General features: G+C 46.8%; 2 protein-coding genes across 3 annotated transcripts; one reads left to right on the top strand and one right to left on the bottom strand.

Moving 5' to 3' along the window:
- The first annotated feature begins 4,704 nt into the window (after positions 1 to 4,704).
- Positions 4,705 to 19,647, top strand: LOC119959481 (zinc finger protein 239-like). Of its 2 annotated transcripts, none has more exons than XM_038787725.1 (2): positions 4,705 to 7,157; positions 18,175 to 19,647. In XM_038787725.1, the coding sequence occupies exon 1, from the start codon at positions 5,098 to 5,100 to the stop codon at positions 6,121 to 6,123; it is 1,026 nt and encodes a 341-aa protein (XP_038643653.1). In that variant the 5' UTR covers positions 4,705 to 5,097; the 3' UTR covers positions 6,124 to 7,157; positions 18,175 to 19,647. The 2 variants fall into 2 exon arrangements, with proteins under 2 accessions (XP_038643653.1, XP_038643654.1); XM_038787726.1 differs by lacking the exon at positions 18,175 to 19,647 and having other exon boundaries at positions 4,705 to 6,461; positions 6,524 to 7,945.
- Positions 11,030 to 12,216, bottom strand: LOC119959478 (zinc finger protein 239-like; the record flags this gene model as incomplete). Its single annotated transcript, XM_038787723.1, has 1 exon — positions 11,030 to 12,216. A coding segment is annotated over one exon (1,041 nt), but the record flags the coding sequence as incomplete, so codon positions are not given.
- Positions 19,648 to 21,278: the final 1,631 nt, after the last annotated feature.

A 21,278-nucleotide genomic window follows, 5' to 3' on the forward strand; every position in this document is an offset into this window, starting at 1 on the left:
ATAACCTATGACTGCCCAGTGGATCAAATATCAGAGCTACTAACTCAGCCGGTGACCCAGTCTTCCCTCCTCTCTGGGGAAGTGAATTCTGTTTTAAAATGCTGCTCAGACCCGTGTGTTCCTGAAGCCCCGCCCACTCCCTCTTTCCTCACAAAGCCCCGCCCACTCCCTCTTTCCTCACAAAGGTGTGGCCACTCCCTCTTTCCTCACAAAGGTGTGGCCACTCCCTCTTTCCTCACAAAGCCCCGCCCACTCCCTCTTTCCTCACAAAGGTTTGGCCACTCATGCAAACTACTTCCTGCCAAGATGGCAGCCGGTTGGCTGGGTAACCTGGGCCTGTCACTGGGGAGGAAGCCCTGCCTCATGATCTGTCCTGACTCCCATCACAGGATGGTGGCCGGTGAACCCCGTTGCCCCGGGCCTGTCATCGTCGGCAGGCAGGGTAAACATGGGGCTTGAGGACTCCATGGAGGCAGCCACTCTCTCCATGACACGGTCTCTGGAAATTCAGACAGCCTCCAATTCTTCAAACATATGAAATAGGAGCAGGAATGGGCCACTCGGCCCCTCGGGTCTGCTCCGCCATTCAATAAGATAACGACTGATCTAATTGTAACCTCAACGCACATTCCTGCCCACAACTGGATAACCTTTCATCTCCATGTTGATCAAGAACATATCTAACTCTATCTTAAAGATATTCAAAGATTCTGCTTTAATGTCTTTTGAAGATGCCGGTTCCAGAGACTCTCACCCCACGGAGAGAAATAAAATCTCCTCAGCTCCGTCTTTAATGAGTGACCCCTTCATTTTAAATAGTGACCCTGAGTTCTAGATTCTCCGGCAAGAAACATCTTCTCCACACCCACCTTGTAAAACCCCTCAGGATCTGAAAGGATCGCCCAGTTTACTCTTCTAAACACCAGTAGATATAAACCTAACTTCTCCAACCTTTCCTCAGAAGGCAAGCAGAAGGGACAATTTAGCGTGGCCAATCCACCTAACCTGCACATCTTTGGGTTGTGGGGGTGAGACCCACGCACACACGGGGAGAATGTGCAAACTCCACACGGACAGTGACCCAGGGCTGGGATTCAAACCCAGCTCCTCAGTGCCGTCATCCCAGTGTGAGCCACTGCGCCATATGTCACCTGATCAAACGTTTAATAACCTGTGAAACAGCTTGGGACATTTTATGATAAAGTTTCAGACTATAAACTTAAAGCTGCTGTTTCACTTTCAGTCAGGAACAGGTCCCAGTTTTACACCAATCTCGGATTTGACAGCACGTTTCCATTATTCACCATTGTCCTTCCTGACTCTGAACACAGTGGTAAAGGAGCTTCTGTTCTGTGTCTAGTAGCTCTGAACCCTAGAGAGAGAGCGGCTGGGACACATTTCTTACACACCTCAGGATTAACCCACACATTCAGTCCTCAATTTGGTTACAGCAGCAATAACACAAGAATCCAATCACTGCAGTCACCTGTGAACCCGTTGGTGTGTCAGCAGGTTAGACGACTGAGTGAATCCCTTCCCACACACTGGGCAGGTGAACGGTCTCTCCCCAGTATGAGAGCGTTGGTGAGTCAGCAGGTGGGATGAAGCAGTGAATCTCTTCCCACACTCGGAGCAGGTGAATGGCCTCTCCCCAGTGTGAGTGCGTTGGTGTTTCAGCAGGTGGGATGAACAAGTGAATCCCTTCCCACATACAGAGCACGAGAACGGCCTCTCTCCACTGTGAACTCGCTGGTGTGTCAGCAATGTAGCTGATCGAGTGAATTCCTTCCCACACAGGGAGCAGGTGAATGGCCTCTTTCCACTGTGAGTGCGTCGATGTCTCAGCAGATTGTCGCTGCTTTTAAAGCTCTCCTCACAATCAGGACATTTATAAGTTCTCATATCGGAGTGAATACGCTGGTGTCTCAGCAGGTTGGATGAATTAATGAAGCCCTTCCCACACATGGAGCAGGTGAACGGCCTCTCCCCAGTGTGAATTCGCTGGTGTACAGTCAGTTCAGATGATTTCCTGAACCCAGTCCCGCAGTGAGAGCACTTGAATGGTCTCTCGTCAGTGTGAACACGTTGATGGGACATCAGGTCCCCAGAACTTTTATAGCACTTCCCGCAGCCTGGGCATTTAAAAGGTTTCAGGTCAGTGTGAACTCGCTGGTGTTGCAGCAGGTTGGATGACTCTCTGAATCCCTTCCCACACATGGAACAGGTGAACGGCCTCATCCCAGTGTAACTGCGTCGATGAATTTCCAGCTGGGATGGCCAATTGAATCCCTTCCCACAGTCCGCACATTTCCATCGTTTCTCCATGGTGCCAGAGTCCTTGTGTCTCTCCAGGTTGAAAGGTCAGTTAAATCGTCGTCCACACAAAATACATGTTTCTCCTGCTGTGAATATTTTTCAGGCTGTGCAACTGGTTAAAACTCTTTCCACAGTCCACCTACTGGAACACCCTCACTCGGGTGAGTGTGTCTCGGGGCTTTTCCAGTCACACTGATGTTTGAAATCTTTTCCCAGACAGAACAAACATTTCTCCTTCCATATAAAAAACGTGATGCATCAAATAGCTCTGTCAGATCTTGAATCCTCTTCTAATATCCTGTAAAAGGAGTTGACAAATGTCATTATTGTAAGTCCTGGATAGAAATTCAAAACAGAAATTCCAGTTTCAGTGGAACATTTTTGTTCCCCATCCCTCTTCCTAATGCAGAATGCAGTTAAGTTTATTTCCTCCACTCCCAGTTTTCCCTCTCCCACTTCTCTGACTGGGTTTACTTCTCCAGCTTCTGTTTGCAGACTGAGAATAAAATCAATGAGTCCATCATTTTCTCTCCAGGTCACTGGGGCCTGAAGCCCACCTACCCAATATCCCTTCACTAAAATGGCCACACATGTACCCTGCTGGCTGGACAAGACTCCCCAAGCTCAGGGCAGTACGGTAGCGCAGTGGTTAGCACTGCTTCTCCAAGGCACCGAAGGCCCGGTTTCGCTCCTGGCCCCGGGTCACTGTCCATGTGGAGTTTGAACATTCTCTCCGTGTCTGCGTGCGTCCACCCTACAACCGATGGCGGCCGGTTTCCAGGGTAGATTTCCTGCCGAGCCACCTCAGAACTTATTCACGGTCCCAAGGGATTGCCAATGAAATAGGAAGTCAGGACTGATCAGGGAGGTTTCCTTTCTTCCAATTAAGGGGTGGCACGGTAGCACAGCGGTAAGCACTGTTTCTTCACAGTGCTGAGGTCCCAGGTTCGATTCCTGGCTTGGGTTACTGTCTGTGTGGAATCTGCACGTTCTCTCCGTATCTGTGTGGGATTCCGCTGGGTGCTCCGGTTTCCTTCCAAAAGACGTGTTGTTAGGTGAATTGGACATTCTGAATTCTCTTTCTGTGTACCTGAACAGGCACCGAAATGTGGTGACTAGGGGCTTTTCCCAGTAACTTCATTGCACTGCAAACGTAAGACTACTTGTGACAATAAAGATTATTATTAAAACAAAACCATAATCAGTCCTACCACAGACATTAAGCTACAGCGTGCAGATGTCTGACGTGTCTGTTCAGCCCACCCAGCTCCCTTCATTTAATAACCCTTAATACTCTCATCTCACAAACTTCAATCAATCTCAGTTTTTAAACTTTCTACTGACAGAATCTGAATAGAATTCCAGGTCTCACGATATTTTCTATGAAGTGATTTCTGACATTGCTCCTGAACAGCCCAGTCTCAGTTAAACAAATAAATCTCACTGATTTGGACATTTAAATAATGCCAATTATTTTACTCTGAACAGGTTATGTAACAAAATTTCAAAAACATAATAATAATTTGAGTAAAACACTGCGGAAGCTGGAAATGTGAAGTGAAAACAGAAAGTTGTGGAAATCCTCAGCAGGTTTGGCAGCTTCTGTGAAGAGAGAGTTAACATTTCCAATGCAATCTGATTCTTCTTCAGAACTGAGAGTTTGCAGCATTGTGGTTCCATCTGACAAACATAATGAATGTGAACTTTGTGGTTCTTACAGATATCTGGCTGTAAATCTGATTTCAGACCTTCCTCTGAACACTTTGCAACCTCAGCTCCAACTCATTGTCTTTCACTTAGACCTGGAAAGAAAATCCCGCCACAAGATGGCGTGGGTTGCCTGGGTGACCCGGGTGTTGTCACCGGGGAAGAAGTCCCGCCCAATCTCTCCCTATCGAAGATGGCCGCCACAGCGCTCCGATCCCCGAAGAAAAGACCCGACTTCCATTTCCAAGATGGCGGCGGTTCCTCCGGGGTCTGTCACCGGGCAGGAAGCCACGCCAACTCCCTCTTCCCATACTAAGATGGCCGCCCCAGCGCTCCGCTCCAGGAACAAAACGCCCGCCGTCCTTTTCCAAGATGGCGGCAGGTCAAGCCAGACCCGGACTGCACTCTTCCTATTGGCCAGCAGCCACCGTCAATCACTCCCCAGCCATTGTGAGCGGGAGCATGCGCAGTGCAGGTATGAAGCTGGATTCAGGCGGGTGAGTGGAGGCCCCAAACCCCCAATAAGACCCATTGGTTTTATTGTCAGTCTGCAGACAGGAGCTGGAGAAGTGAACCTAGGCAGAGGAGAGGGAGGGAGAAAACTGGGAGTGGAGGAAAGAGATGGTGAGATGGGTTTGGATTTCAGCCCAGGGAGGAGGGAGAGTGTGTGGGACGGGGATTTACAGCTTTGGGGGAACAAGAGAGGGAAAAATGTTCCAGAGAAACTAGAATTGTCTGTTCAGAATTTCTATCCTGGACTGACAGTGATGGCTTTTGTAAACTCCTTTTACAGGGGGTTAGAAGCGGAAGATTGGCTGACAGAAAACTCAGACCAAACATCAAGATCTGACAGTCACTCAATTCTTTCGAACCTGAATATCACAGTCTTTGAATGTGGAAGGAGTCACGTTTGTCTGTTCAGTTTGTGGGAAAAGATTTTAAACATCAGTGTGATTGGAAAAGCACCGAGACGCACATACACAAAGTGTTCCATGAACTGACTGTGGAAAGAGCTTTAACCAGTTACATAGACAGAAAAACCATCACACCATTCACAGTGGGGAGAAACCGTCCATGTGTTGTGTGTCTGGACAAGAGTTCAACTTGTCATTCAACCTGGAGAGACACAAGGACACCGGCACCATGGAGAAACCGTGGAAATGTGGGGACTGTTGGAAGGGATTCAGTTACTCTTCTGAACTGGAAATGCATCGACGCAGTCACACTGGGGAGAGGCCGTTCACCTGCTCCACCTGTGGGAAGGGATTCACTCAGTCATCCAGCCTGCTGACACACCAGTATGTTCACACAGAACAGACACCTTTCAAATGTTCTGAATGTGAGAAGAGATTTAAAAGCAAAAAGTATCTGTTGAGACACCAACACATTCACAGTGAGGAGAAGCCATTCACCTGCTCCTTGTGTGGAAAGGGATTCACTGCTACATCAAACCTGCAGAAACACCAGCGAGTTCATACTGATAAAAGACCTTTTAAATGTCCAGACTGTGGGAAGTGCTTTAAAACTTCCGGGGAAGTGACCTGTCATCAACGTGTTCACACTGACGAGAGACCATTCAGGTGCTCTCACTGCGGGACTGGCTTCAGGCGATCATCTGAACTTACTGTACATCAGCGAATTCACACTGGGGAGAGACCGTTTACTTGCTCTGTGTGTGGGAAGGGATTTATTCAGTCTTATCACCTACTGAAACACCAACAAATTCACTCTGATATGAAACCTTTTAAATGTTTTGACTGTGAGCAGAGCTTTAGAAGCAGCAATGGTCTAGTGATGCATCAACGAATTCACACTGGGGAGAGACCATTTACTTGCTCGGTGTGTGGGAAGGGCTTCACACAGTCATACAACCTGCTGAAACACCAACAAATTCACTCTGATGTAAAACCTTTTAAATGTTTTGCCTGTGAGCACAGCTTTAAAAGCAGCGAGTTCACACGGGAGAGAGATTGTTCGCCTGTCCCGAGTGGGAATGGATTCACTGACTTACAGCTTGTGCTGAAACACCAGCGACTTCATGAGCATCTGCAGGGATTGGATTCGGCTGTTTTTGCTGCTGTCAATCAGATCCAGTACTGAATATGTGGGTTAATCCTGAGGTGTGTAAGAAACGTGCCCCAGTCGCTCTCTTCCATGATTCAGAGCTCCGAGATACAGACAGAAGGCTCCTTTACAACTGTGTTTAGAGGCAACAAGATTAATGATGAATGCTGGAAACTGTAAGATTTTAGTCCAGTAGCCAGAGTTCACCCAAAAAGGGGGTCAATGTCAGTGGTGATTTTAAAGCAGTTTATGAAAAAAACAACAGTTTAGATTTGGTACATCAGCTAAATCGGCAGAAAATAGATGTGACCCACAACATGTGAGAATGGATTACTGATCCTGGATCAACAGGATGCTGATCTCCAGGGCTGGAGGTGACGTTTACTGATCCCGGACCAGACACTCGGACAGATGGACCTGATCTCCGGGGCTGGAGGTGATGGTCTCCTCGGAATGGTTACTGATCCCGGATCAGACACTCGGACAGATGGAGCTGATCCCTGGGGCTGGAGTCTCTTGTGTTCTCCTTCCTCTGGATCCAGTCAGAGTGTTTGGTTTTAGTCTGAATCCAGCACCGATCACTTTGAAAATCTTTCCTATCCAAAGTGATTTTCCTGTCGAACCATTTTAACCTTTATTCAGATAGTTGGTTTATATTTGGGTCATCAGATCCAAGCTTCTCCAGTTATGGAATCTGATTTCAGGGTTTGTGCCAGAGAGAACAGGCCTGTCCTGTGTGTGTCACCCAGCAAGCTGCTGTGGAAGCTTTGTTACTGAGAGCCACAGAGAGCTAATTCTGTTCATATTCAATGAATTTCTGACATTTATGAACATTAGATTAAAATTTACAAAATGTGCTGTCCAATCAGAGATTGGTGTAAAGCTGTGATCTGTTCCTGACTGAAGGTGAAATTTCCAGCTGAGAATCTTCGGTCTGAAGTTTCCAAGTGTTTTTGTGACATTCCTGAGTTTTCCAATGTGCGGCAGCGACAACAACAACTGGTATTTACCCATCAACAGGTTAAAATGTTGGAGACCCTTCACAGAGGGACAGAAGCTGTGTGGAAAAGGTAAGGAGACAGGTTTAGTGAGGGGTTTCCAGCCCTGAGGACCTCGGGAGGTGAAGGTGCCTCTGCCAATGGTGGAGTGAAGCAAGTCGGGGGAGCTGAAGGGGGTCAGAGTCTTTTCTTTGATTGTTTTATGGGATGTGGACGTCACTGGAAAGGCCGGGATTTGTTACCCATCCCTAATTTCCCTTCAGCTGAGTGGCCAGCTCGGTGCAAGTGTTAACCACATTGCTGTGGGTCTGAGTCACATGTAGGCCAGACCAGGTAAGGACGGCAGATTTCCCTCCCTAAAGGGCATTCGTGAACCAGGTGGGTTTTTCCAACAATCTATAGTAGTTGTCACGGCCGCTGAGACTAATTTTAGAATTCCTGGTTTATTAATTGGATTTGGGATTTGATCCCGTGTCTTCAGATCATTAGCCTGGATCTCTGGATCACTGATCCAGTGACATTACCACAATGCCAGCTTCTACCCTAATTGGAGGAGTGAGGGAGCTTGGAGGGTTTAGGGCTGGAGGAGGTTCCAGAGACTGTCTGTCATGGAGAGAGTGGCTGCCTCCATGGAGCTTCAAGCACGGCTCTGAAATGGGTCGGTGCAGGTCATGAACACGGCCGTGCCGGAGATGTCTGCTGCCATGAACAGGATGACAGAAACTGTCAACACGTCACTGATCTCCCCCAAGCTGGTCAGCAGCAGAGTGCGAGGAATGATGTGACGCTGGTCCAGGAGAGGGAGGGTGGAGGAAGGAGACATGGAACTGGGAACTCCACTCAAAGAGGTCCCACCTTAGACCCATTCCCCCCCAAACCCACAGGCAGTATCTGACACGCCGCCCCGTCTCCAGCTGAATCTGCCAACACGCCGCCCCGTCTCCAGCTAAATCTGCCAACACGCTGCCCCATCTCCAGCTGAATCTGCCCCGTACAGGTACAGATGGGTCAGTCTGTCCCAGGACCCTCAGGGGCTCTGAAACCCAGAGGGTGAAGACCACAAGCCTCTGGGCAGTGAGAGGAGGAATGTGAGGAGCCTGTCTCTACCTCTGCTGAAACCACACGGGATGCACCAAGTAGAAGCAACAGGAAGAGTCTGGGCTCCAAATTGTAATTCACCAAGTGTCTGAAATGGGGGTTTGACAAGATATGAAGTTTCTTTACTTAACACTGATGCACAAACTGTATTGACTGGAACCACTTCCAGCTCTTGTCCGTTCTTACATCCCGGGGCCAGCTCAGCCTTTCACTGAGTTCATGCTGAATGTGAATCCAGGCTGGGGGCCATTGGGTGGCTGTGCAATGGGAGGATGAGTGGGTGAAGGAATGTTCAGTGAACAGGGAGGAAGAGGGGGGTTGGTGCTGCTGGTGGGAAGTGTTCATTCTGAAGGAGTCCCACCTGAAACAGAGACCATTCATTTCTCACTTTGAAATGATTGAGCTGCCGTCTTTCCCCATTCTTGTTCAGTTTTTCAATATTTATTTATTGAAATCTCAACTGAAACATATTCTTGTTGTGACCCTGAGATCCAGAGGATTATAAATCTGTTAAAGTCAATCCCCATCGAGTACACAAGACGACTCAACTGGTCCGAACTCTTTATGTCATAATTTTTTTTTAAACTAAATTTAGCGTCCCCAATTCATTTTTCCAATTAAGGGGAAATTTAGCGTGGCCAATCCACCTACCCTGCACATAGAATTAGAATTCATAGAATTTACAGTGCAGAAGGAGGCCATTCGGCCCATCAAGTCTGCACCAGCTCTTGGAAAGAGCACCCTACCCGAGGTCAACACCTCCACCCTATCCCAATAACCGCACCCAACACTAAGGGCAATTTTGGACACTAAGGGCAATTTTGGACACTAAGGGCAATTTATCATGGCCAATCTACCTAACCTGCACATCTTTGGACTGTGGAAGGAAACCGGAGCACCCGGAGGAAACCCACGCACACACGGGGAGGATGTGCAGACTCCACACAGACAGTGACCCAGAGCCGGGATGGAACCTGGGACATTAGTCCATAAACTCCTCCACTTTTCCACTTCATTTTCCACCTTTAACACTCCCCTTATAACCAAACTTTTTGACCAAGACTTTGGTCATCTGACTCAATGTGTCCTCATGTTCTTGTGAAACTGCTTGCCACATTTTATTGTGTTAAAAATATCGATGTATACACAAGTTGTTATAGTTCAGTGAGATCTGATCATTGAATGAGTGAGTGAGTCTGTATAAATGTAACTCACACACACACTTTGTGTCATAGTTTAGTGAGATCTGATCATTGAGCGAGTGAGTTATTTGTTCGAATGCGTGTGAAGGAGTGCGATTGAGCCACAGTCGGAGTCACCAGTTTAAGGACAGGACGAGAGAGAATCTGGAGAGGGGAAAAGAATCAGGAGGAGACTGGAGACTGAATCTGGAACGAGCAGAGAGGGAGGGGAGTGTGTGGGACTGAGATTCAGAGATTTGGGAGAATGCGCCATAGAAACTAGAATGGTCTGTTCTGAATTTCTATCCTGTATTTCCACTGAAAACCTCTGTAAACTCCTTTTACTGGGAGTTAGAGGGAGAGGATTTGCAGACAGAAAATTCAAGTCAAAATCTTGAGATCTTTCAGAATGACTTAATTTCATTATGAAAGCAGGAATGTTTGTTGTCTGTGGCAAATGATTTAAATCAGAATTGTGACTGAAAAAATCACCAGATACAAACACACAAACAGAAAAGAGACAGGGTCAAACATCTCAGGGTCAAACCTGACATCAAGTCGAGTTAGTGTCAGACCGTTACCATGGAGAGGAATGGAGCTGGTAGCTCGGGAATTAAAACAATGACTTTGGTTTTCCCAATATTTAATTCATGGAAATTTCTGCACATCCACCACTGGATATCAGACAAACAGGCTCAGAATTTAACAAAGATGGAGAGAGGTGGTGGTGAGGTGGAGCTGGGAGCTATCTGTAAATGTGACAACTGACACTGTCCAGATGGTGTTATTGTGGGGAACATGTGGACGAGAAAGAAGAGGAGACAAATCTGGATCCTTTGGGAACACCAGAGGTAACTGGGATTGGGAAGGGAAGACATTACAAGTGATTCTCTGACTCTGATTAGACAGAGAAGAATGGAACCAGGAGAGAGCAGCCCCACCCAGCTGGGTGACAGTGGAGAGGTGACGGAGCAGAATGGTGTGGCCGTCCTTGTCAAAGGCTGCAGACAGGCCGAGGACAGAGGGGAGGTTTATCTTTGTCACAGTCACAGCGGATGTCATTTGTAACTTTGATAAGAGTTGTTTCAGCTCGGTGACAGAGCTGAAACCTGATTGTAGGGATTCAAACATTGCGTTCTGGGGAAAATGGACAGGGATTTGGGAGATGAGAGGGGTGCTAGCGATGGGGCAGTAATTTGTAAGGATGGTGGAGTCAAGGGTTTGCTTTTTGACAAAGGGTAGAATGACAGCAGAAGGGGAGGGTCAGTACCTGATAGAGAAAAGATTCAACGAAGTCAGTGAACATGGGGAAGTTGGTGATCAGTTTTGTGGGAATAGGGTCGATGGAGCAGGAGCTGGGTCTCATGGACAAGATGAGCTCTGAGAGGGCATGAGGGGAGATGGGAGAGAAACTGGAGAAAGATGTGGGTTCAGGGCTCGAGAAAGGATGAAATTTAGAGACAGTTTGGTCCGGTGGGCTGGTGGAAGGGAGGGAAGCAGCAGAGGCAGCTGATCGGATTGACTCAATCTCAGTCACAAAGAAGCTTCACAAGCTCCTCACACTTCTTGTTGGAGGTGAGGATGGAAGAGACAGGGGAGAGCGAGAGTATTTCAAAAGGAACTAGCTTGTGTCAGAGATATTAAAAAGTTTCAACACACTTCGTATTTAACATAAATCTAATTTATTTGACTTTTAGCCAGAATATTAGCCCCTGTAAATGGGCTGCAGTTTATTACCATCAGCAGAACCAGACCCCAATGAACACGGTTCAGTCCTGGGTGTGATTAACGAAAAATTCCAATCACTGTGGTTATTTATGAACTCGCTGATGTCTCAGCAGGCTGGATGAGGTTGTGAAAGCGTTCCCACACTGAGAGCAGGTGAACGGCCTCTCCCCAGTGTGAACTCGCTGGTGGGTCAGCAGGTTGGATGACTGAGTGAATCCCTTCCCACACTTGGAGCAGGTGAAAGGTCTTGCGCCAGTGTGAATTCGGCGGTGGTCGGTGAGTTGTGATGATCGTCTGAATCCAGTCCCACAGCCAGAGCATCTGAATGGCTTCTCGTCAGTGTGAACACGTTGATGATACATCAGTTCCCAGGAACTTTTAAAGCCCTTCCCACATTCTGAACATTTAAAAGGTCTCTTGTCTGTGTGAACTCGGTGGTGTCTCAGCAGGGTGGATGAGGTAGTGAATCCCATTCCACACTCGGAGCAGGTGAAAGGCTTCTCCCCAGTGTGAATTCGCTGGTGTGTCAACAGCTGTGACAACTGAGTGAATCCCTTCCCACACTCGGAGCAGGTGAAGGGTTTCTCCCCAGTGTGAATTCTCTTGTGCGTCAGCAGGTCAGATGACTGAGTGAATCCCCTTCCACACTTGGAGCAGATAAACGGCCTCTCCCCGGTGTGAATCCTGTGGTGCACAGTGAGTTGGGACGATCGCCTGAAGCCAGTCCCACAGTGAGAGCACCTAAACGGTCTCTCGTCGGTGTGAATACGTTGATGGAGCATCAGTTCCTGGGAACTTTTATAGCATTTCCCGCAGTCTGAGCATTGAAATGGTCTCTCATCAGTGTGAACTCTCTGGTGTCTCAGCAGGTTGGCTGAAATAGTAAAACTCTTCCTACACTTGGAGCAGGAGAACGGTTTCTCCCCAGTGTGACTGCGTCGATGTGTTTCCAGCTCTGATGGAGAAATGAATCCCCTTCCCACAGTCCCCACATTTCCACGGCTTCTCCCCAGAGTGACTCCGCTTGTGTCTCGACAGGCCTGATGTTTGGCTGAATCCTCGTCCACACACACAACATGTGTACGGTTTCTCCTCACTGTGAGCGATGCTTTTTCCTTCCATGTTCACAATCCGCTGATATACAGGTTACGGTCAATGGAGCAACTGGAGCTGATCCTGATCTGATGAAATTTCCCGACTGCAAATTCTCCCCTTCGAACATCCTGTGAAACGGATTTAAAACAGAAAATAGGGAGTGAGCGAGAACCCACAAAAACACAAAGGCAGATTGTGAAATTGAGCTGAATGAATCTGGTCATTTGTGGGGCCGGCTCTGGGAAAAAGTGACTATGAAAATTGCTGGATTGTTGTAAAACCCAAATGGTTCAGTCACGTCCTTCAGGGAATGGAACCTGCCAACTGGTCTGGGTCTACACTAGACTCTGACACTCTGCGAGAAGGAGAGAGAAAGGGAGTAGTAGAGGCTGAATGAATGAAATAAGTATTTAATATATCTTCAACACGAGCAGAACTTTGACAGACTCTCCCGAACTATCGACCTCCACCATCTCAAAGGAGCAGGATAGCAGGAATATGTGAACACCATCATTTCCAAGTTCCCTCCAACTCACACACCATCCTGACTTATCTGACAGACACTACTGGATGGACAAAGCCATTGTCTTCATTCCCGGTTACAAACTCCGCTCGCTCACCGCCGACTCCATCTCTCATTGCCGGTTACAAACTCCGCTCCCTCACCGCCGACTCCATCTCTCATTGCCGGTTACAAACTCCGCTCGCTCACCGCCGACTCCATCTCTCATTGCCGGTTACAAACTCCACTCACTCACCGCCGACTCCATCTCTCTCCCTGGGAACTATCTGAGACTGAATCAGACTCTTCACAATCTCGGTCATATTTCACCCCAAGCTGTGTTTCTGTCCACACATCACTGTAACCGCCTATTTCCACTCAGTAACATTGTCCAGTTATGTCCCTGTCTTAGTTCATGTGCTGCTGAAACTCATCCATTCCTTTGTTTCTTCTAAACTGGACTATTCTCATGTGGGTCTTGTCGATCTCCCAGATGCAACTTCACAGGAATTGGAGGTCATCCAAAGCTCAGCTGCTCCTGCCCTCACTCACACCAGGTCTTGTTCGCCATCACCCCTGTGCTCCCTCACTCCCTCGTGGTAATCGCCAGTCCCACAATGCTCTGGGCTCATCTAACTGTGGCCCTCCCCCGGCTCCAGTTCCTCCCCTGTGCTCACAATCTCCTCCCTGAGCTGCCTGATCCCCTTCAGTCTGTCTGCACCAGCTGCACTGAGCATGCTCAGAACACAGCACGGCCCTGCGTCCTAGCCCTGGGTTCCTTTAGTCACCGATAGAGGACTTTCTGACCCATTGGGAATTCTGGGTAATCCCACCGCCATCGAGCTCAATCAGTGAACAGGCAAACCTTTTCCCCAGTTGGTATAAGGGAAGATCCATGGATGAGGGGGATGGTGGACAGGGAGCAGAATCAGAGGTTCAGACATTGTATTTAATACTCACAGCATAAGCATATTAATCTGATAGGAGATCACTTCCACACGAGAAGACAGCAGTGTGAAGCCTCCTGAGATTCTGGTCCCTTCCCAGTCAGTGATTACTGGAGCTGGGAAACAGAAAAGAGTCAGAATAAATTCTGGGATTTATTTGTTCAGTTTTACAAGTGGGTCTGCAGTCACATTCAAAGTTTGTGCAGACTGTGAGTAACTGGCTTTATTAACCATCCCTTTCCAGAAATTGGGGGAAGGTGTCTTGATATTCAGGGCAAATATTACAGGAACTATTTTAAAGCTTGTGTCATCATTTACGCTTTATCGGTACGGGTCATGACTAAAGCATTCGTGGGACCTATTTCTTAGAATAGTGGTTAGTTAATAAACTATCAGACTGGGCCTTGAGCCGCATAAATCGAGGCGTTGAGCACAAGAACAAGAAATTATAAAGTCCTGGTTAGATCACAACATTCCATCCAGCTTTGGTCACCGGTCCTTATGAAGGATATGAGGATCCTGACAGAGTGCTGAGGAGATTCAGGACGGTTCCATGAGGGAAGTTAGCGGCAAGGTTAGGCTGGAGAAACTGGGCTGGTTCTACACACAGCAAATGAGATTGAGGGAAGATTGATGGAGGTGCACAAAATTAATACAGGCATAGATCAGGTCGATAAAGAAAAGCTGTTCACATTAGCTGATGGTGCCTGAGATGCAGCACGGAATATGAAGAAGACCTTTTTTTACACAGAGTGATAACCTGGATCTCACAGCCCTGGAGGGTGGTGGAAGTGGAAATGATTCATCACTTCACAAGAAGAAGGATGATATACTGTGCGGCTTTTATCAAGGATTTGGCTGCATTAATTGCACGCTGGACGATTGCTTCATATTTAATTTTCTGTCCCACTCCCATTCTGACCTCTCTGCCCTTGGCCTCCTGAACTATTCCAATGAAGCTCAAAGGGAGCTCGGGGAACAGCAGCTCATCTTTCCATTCAACACTTTACAACCTTCAGAACTCAGCAGTGAGTTCAGCAGTTTCTGCAGCAACAGAAGTTTCAGCATCTGGAACTCTCTCCCTGAAAAGGTGCCAGAACCGGATTCTATGTTTAGAATGTGTCTGCTCGTCCGAGATTCCCCAACCAGTGGAAATAATTCCTCTATATCTACCTCGTCAGTTCCAATTAATGTCCTGAAAACTTTGATCAATTCCTTTTTAATCTCCTAAATTCCAAGGATTACAACCCTGATAATCAGGGCAAAGGGGTTAGGGAGGGGGGAGATATAATTAATGGCATAGTGCTAAAGATTGTACAGGGGACTGGGGTGTCTAAGTGCTTTTCTCTCTGAAGTGACAGGATATATTCAGAGCAGTTAGCAAAGCAGTTCTGCAGAAGGATCATTTAGATCCGAAAATTAACTCTGATTCTTTCTTCACAGATGCTGTCAGATCTGCTGAGCTAATCCAGAATTTTCTGTTTTTATCTCAGATTTCAAGAACCTGCAGTATTTTGCTTTTATTAAATTGTCTCTTGAGCTGATAAATGGTATTAATGAGCACAAAGTAGAAGTTTTACTGCTTTACCGCCCGTACTGCGCTGTAAAGTTCTATAAAGCTCTGATTAGGCCACAATTCGAGTATTGCGTCCATTTCTGGGCACCACTCTTCAGGAAGAATGTGAAGGTTCTTGAGAAGATGCATAAGAGATTTTACAGAATGGTTCCAGCAAGGGAGGTTGAGGAGATTTGATTCAGGTGTAGAAGATTCTGATGGGTTTCGGTAAAATAGACAAAGAAAATCTGTTTCCATTCACTGATTGTACGAGGACTTGGGACACATTCAGGTTTTGGGTAAACGATCTGGGAGATGTGAAGGGGAACGATTTTATAGTCAGTGGTAATGACCCTAAAGTTACAGCTGAGGGAAGGGCAGAAATGGACACGGTGAATATTTTCAAAAGGAAATTGGATAAATATTTAATGGAAATAAACCTGCGAGGATAGAGGGATGAAACAGGGGAATTGGACTGACTGGACTGCTCGAAAGAGAGAGAGAGAGAGCTAGTATCAACTCACTGGGCCAAATCGCCTCCGCTGTGCCACACTGACTCTCTGACTATAATCTCACCGTATAATTTAACTTTGGGATTCAGCAGCGGTACAGTAGTTAGCACTGCTGCCTCACAGCGTCAGGGACCCGGGTTCAATTCCGGTTTCTGTGTGGTGTTTGTACATTCTCCCGTGTCTGCGTGGGTTTCCTCTGGGTGCTCCGGTTTCCTCCCACCGTCCAAAGATGTGCAGGTTAGTGGATTGGCTATGCTAAATTGCCCCTTAATGTCCAAGGATGTGCAGGTTAAGTTCTGAGTTATGGGTACAAGGTGGGTGGATGGAGGAAGCATAAATGGGTGGAGTGCACATTTGAAGGGTTGGTGCAGACTTGATGGGCTGAACTGTAGGGATTCGATTATCTTATGATCACTCTGGGAAATCGGTGCTCCACACTCCCTCTGAGGCCATTCTATTCTAAGGTTTGTTGCCCACTGCTGAGCTTTCAAGGTGTGGTTGAACCAGGGTTTGTGAAACTCGGGGTAATTCCAGTCACTCTGGGACCTAGAATCTTCTCACACAGACAGAACAATCAAACATTTTACCTTGCACACTCAGATGCTGCTGATATTCAGGTTCTGATGTATCGCTGACTGTCAGATCACAATGTGATGCTTGATTTAAGTTTCCCATTGATCAATCCTCCACTTTTAACTTCCTGTAAAAGAAAATTACAAAGACCTTCAACTGCTATTCTAAGATATAGATTGAGGCTACATAAAAATTGTCTTGGTTTGAGTTTGCTGTGTGTAAATCCTCCCCTTCCAACCCCTGTAAAAGGAGTTTCTAGAATCCATCCCCTAGTCACAACATTCTCTCCTCCTGCTGACAGGACAGGAAGCACTGCACATGCGCCCTGCTGCAAAATGGCTGCTGTTATTCTGGGCCTGTGACGCAGAGCAGCCCAACAACGTCCTTTGCAAACACAGGATCAGTAGCTTCTTATTCGGGGTTTGAGGCATTCATGCTGTGTTTATAAAGCCCCCCTCCCAACCACTCCGCTGTCTCTTCCCTCCACCTCGCGGCCCCGTGGCTCAGTTCACCCGATCATTTTTTCCCCTCGCCGCCCAAGTCCAGGCACGTACCGCACTGCGCATGCCCCAGTCAGAGACCGCAGTGCGCATGCTCCAGTCAGAGACCGCACTGCGCATTCTCCACTTACAGCTTGGTGGTGCGCCTGCCTGAGAAGCTCCTGTGGGTTGAATAGGACACAGTCTTCCACGCGGAGAATGCTGGGTATGTATCCAACCATTGAGAGGCAACATTGATCAATCGAAATTGTTGCTTTGTGATCCGATTTCGATTGGAGCCACATGCCAAGATGTCACATTATTAAATTAATTTATACAGCAACCAAAGTGGCTTTTCACAGTAACTTCATTGAAGCATACTCGTGACAATAAGCGATTTTCATTTTCAAGTGCATGCGCAGTATCTGAATGATACTAAATGGGAGGCACGGGGGCATAGTGGCTAGCACTGCTGCTTCACAGCACCAGATACCCGGCTGCTGAAATCTGAAATAAAAACACATGTCCAGCCAGTTGCAAAGTTCCAGTGATGCCCAATGTAAACTGGAAGAACAACACCTCATCTTCCTGTTAGACGCTTTACAGCCTCTCCCATCTGCCTTTTCAGCCTCCCCCATCTGCCTTTAGAGCCTCCCCCATCTGCCTTTACAGCCTCCCCCATCTGCCTTTACAGCCTCCCCCATCTGCTCTTCACTGTTCAGTGCTTCCATTTCATATTCGGCTGTCTCACCACTTTTCCACCGTTAATACTCTTCATTCCTTAAAGACCCCTCTATTATTTCCTTGACAAATTTGTCCATGCGGCAGAGTGGTTAGCACTATTGCCTCACAGCACCTGGGACCCGGGTTCAATTCGACCTTGGGAGTTTGCACATTCTCCCCTTGCCTGCATGGTTTTCCTCGTGGTGCTCCGGTTTCCTCCCACAGTCCAAAGATGTCCGGCTCTGGTGGATTGGCTGTGCTAAATTGCCTCTTAGTGGGCCTAGGTAGGGAGTGGGAGCTCTTTCAGAGGATCAGTGCAGACGTGGTGAGCCGAATGGCCTCCATCTGCACTGTCGGGATTCCATATCTGTAGGTGGATTGGCCGTGCTAAATTGGCCCTTAGTGTCCAAACATGTGCAGGTTAGTTTGGGTTACAGGGTTTCAGTGATAGGGCGGGAGCCTGGTTCGGGTGCTCTTTCAGAAGATCGGTGCAGACTCGATGGGCTGAATGGCCTCATTATGCATTGTAGGTATGTATTCTATTCTGTTCTTTTCTATTCTACTGGTCTTCTATTCTGCCCCACCTCCTGTGCCCCTTTTCAACTATATACTTCTGTCCATTCCTACCCTACCCTCCTATACTGCTGTGAAGGATCATTTAAATGATGTACTGGTAAACTCAGTTTCTCTCCACAGATGTTGGCAGACCAGCTAATCTATCCAGCAATGTCTGATTTCATGCTGACAGTAATGTTGCCCATAAAGACAGATCTCAGCAATATGGTAATTGAAGCAGAGGAAATGGCAGAGATGGTTACAAATCACTTGTTCTCGGTCCTTCCTGTGGAGGTAAAGCAGAAAGAGAGACGCGGAAAGGAGGTTCTGTGCGGATCTGCTCACTGCCGCCTTTCCCATTCACTAACGGGATTTGACCAACAGAATTGTTCACATCTTGCACAAGGAAAGATCAAATCCAATTGGCACCTCCATTTCAAATCTGTTGTGAAGTAACAATGACGAGGACACGTCGTCACATTTGCTGATTGAAAACTGGACAGAAACATTATCAAATCTTTCACATTAAACGTGAGACAAGTTAGAAAGATTTAAGTTTGTTGCTGGAAGTTATGGGAATCTCGGGTGCTGCAGCCAATTCTATTTACTTTTACCCCGGCCTCAAAATGCATTCAACAAATCAGAAATGCTGAATTGTCATGGTGCAATGAGATGGAAAATATGTTCGCATTTTGACAAAGTTCACATATTAGCGGTCCGTTCAGTCCACAACAGAATGTAATTGGTTTACAGATGCAGGTTTAATCACCGTCTGAAACATGAGCATAAAGACAGACACAAGCGATTCTGTGACTGAATTGGAGGAAATGGCAGAGATTTTAATATAATCCATTTTTTAAAAATCTGTCTTCCTGATAGCGAAATAGGAAAAGCCACTCGGGGAGATGAGAAAAACGAGGCTCGGTACAGATCCTGTGGCGTCCCTCTTTCTTCAACGCGAACGGGGTGAAGGCGTCAGAATGTCTCAGACACAGAACACATTTTGTGTCCACATCTTCTGGTCCAGTGAAACGTTGATCATTAAGTCAAACTGGGCACGGATTCGACAGACATTCCTTTTTTAAAAGCGAATTGGACGATCAGCTGTAATGGAGAAAACTCAAGGTAATTGAAAGAGAGAAAAACATTGAGACTAATCAGAAGATTGTTCTTTTGAGAAGCTGGTCGAGGTGATCGAAGTGCCACTTATTGCGTTTTGCCATTTTATGGTTACATTGATTTATTAGTATCTCTGCAGCATTCCTAATGAGAACAGCCGAATTCTAAAAAACAAAGGTCCCAAAGTGTGACTGAGTGACAGAACAGTGTCCGCTTTCTACACAATGAACATCAGCTGGAGTGAACGTCAGCTAGCGGTTTCTGTAGTGTAGTGGTTATAACGTTCGCCTCACATGCGAAAGGTCCCGGATCAATCTGGGCAGAAACATTATGGACATTCCTCATTTGGCGATGAATTGTATTCTTGCTGTTTTCTGTTTACCCATTAAGAGAATCCATGACCCGTTTCAAATGATATCCTACAAAATCCACCATTATGGGGACTGGAAGGAATCGATCAGAGAGTTCACACGTGTTAAGTGTGAATGGTTTTCTAATGAGCTGCGACATTTTCTGGTTCTAATAATAATGTTAAATAAATTTATCTGCCGTTTGTCTAAGTTTTCAGCCGAATTGAACTCCCTCAAAAGAAGGTTGTTCAGTGCAACAAGAATGCAGGTTTCCTGATCTCGGTCAGAGGGTTAAACACGGTGTTTTATTTATGTGGTGTGGTGGTTGTCATGTTTACTTTACACTTTTAAAAAACCCTGGATTGGAAACCGCGTAAAAATATTGTCAAATCCCATTCGTTTAAGTGTTTGGGAAAAGTTGCATAATTGACATTTTTATTGTCACACATCCCGAATAACCCTTGAACTGAGTTAATCTGCCGTGTGGAACCCCGGTTCCCAGAGCTTCAGCCTGATTCTCTGCATTGCCAGTTTAGTGACAATAACACAACTCAACACCAACTATCAGCCCCAGTGAATCCGCTCTCGATTATTACCTGAATATAATATTTTACAAAGCAAATGTCATTTGCTCTCATATATGCCGGAAAATGCATTCAGGAGAAGCAGAAGTGCTGAAAATTGCCGGCACACTGAGCAGGAACATAGATGCTCCTGTTTTGACTCGTCAAAAATATTAACTGTTCGTTCAATGGTGATAAATGCAGGTCAGAGGCCGGGACTCTCTCTGTTAATATAATAAATTGATTAACACTAAAAGACCGGCTGGGAATACTGCGAAGAGTAATTCACCCCCTCCCCCACTTTCCAGCGTCCTCACCATCAGCAGTTACACGTCAGAAATTCAATGGCTCAAAGGGCAAAGCTGGCTGGGTGGATTGGCCATGCGAAATGACTGGGTTACGGGGATATTCTCTTTAGAATATACTGGAATTTGTCAAAAAGGCTCATAAATTGGGTTAAAATTAATAAATAAGAATTTTTTTCATAGACTTTGCAAACTGATGTGGAAAAATTTGCAACGAGCCAGCCAGGAGTCGAACCTAGAATCTCCTGATCCATTGCGCCACTGGCCCACAGCGAAGTGAAACTGTTACAAATTGGTTCAATATGTCACACAGACTATTTATCCCAAAGTGCTTCACAACTCTGGGGGGAATTCTCTCAGGATCCCGCCCCCCCCCCCGGGCGGATTGGATCGGAGTCGGGGTTGAATTTGGTGACAATGTAAAATACACCAATGCTGTTCCCAGCCTGGGAGGTCATCCCCGAAAAACAGAAAGAATGAGCTGCCAGTTGTGGGATCGTGTCCAGCGTCTGTTTGTGGGGAAATGCAGTTGGTGAATGGCCAGGCTGGAGTAACACTGACCAGGACATAAAACAACAAGTGAATGAATGTAAGTTTGGAAATTCTGGACAAACTGCAGGCTCTGTTTCCCCTGCTGCATTTATTCCCCTGGAACTGATACTCTCATTTTCTGTTTTCATCAAATGTCCGAATGCTGTAAAGTTCCGATCATGTCCACCAGAGGGCGACATGACCACATGTTTCCTCATCAAATACCCGCCATAATATTCACCTTAAGTTGCTGTCTCAGTCAATGGTTCCTCTCTGTTTTCAAACATACGAGCAGGTGAACTAGAAGCAGAAGTTGGCCATTCGGCCCCTTCAGGCTGTTCTACCATTCAATAAGATGTGGAGATGCCGGCGTTGGA

Source organism: Scyliorhinus canicula, unplaced genomic scaffold, assembly GCF_902713615.1.
Source record: "Scyliorhinus canicula unplaced genomic scaffold, sScyCan1.1, whole genome shotgun sequence".
In the NCBI taxonomy this organism is placed as follows: Eukaryota; Metazoa; Chordata; class Chondrichthyes; order Carcharhiniformes; family Scyliorhinidae; genus Scyliorhinus; species Scyliorhinus canicula.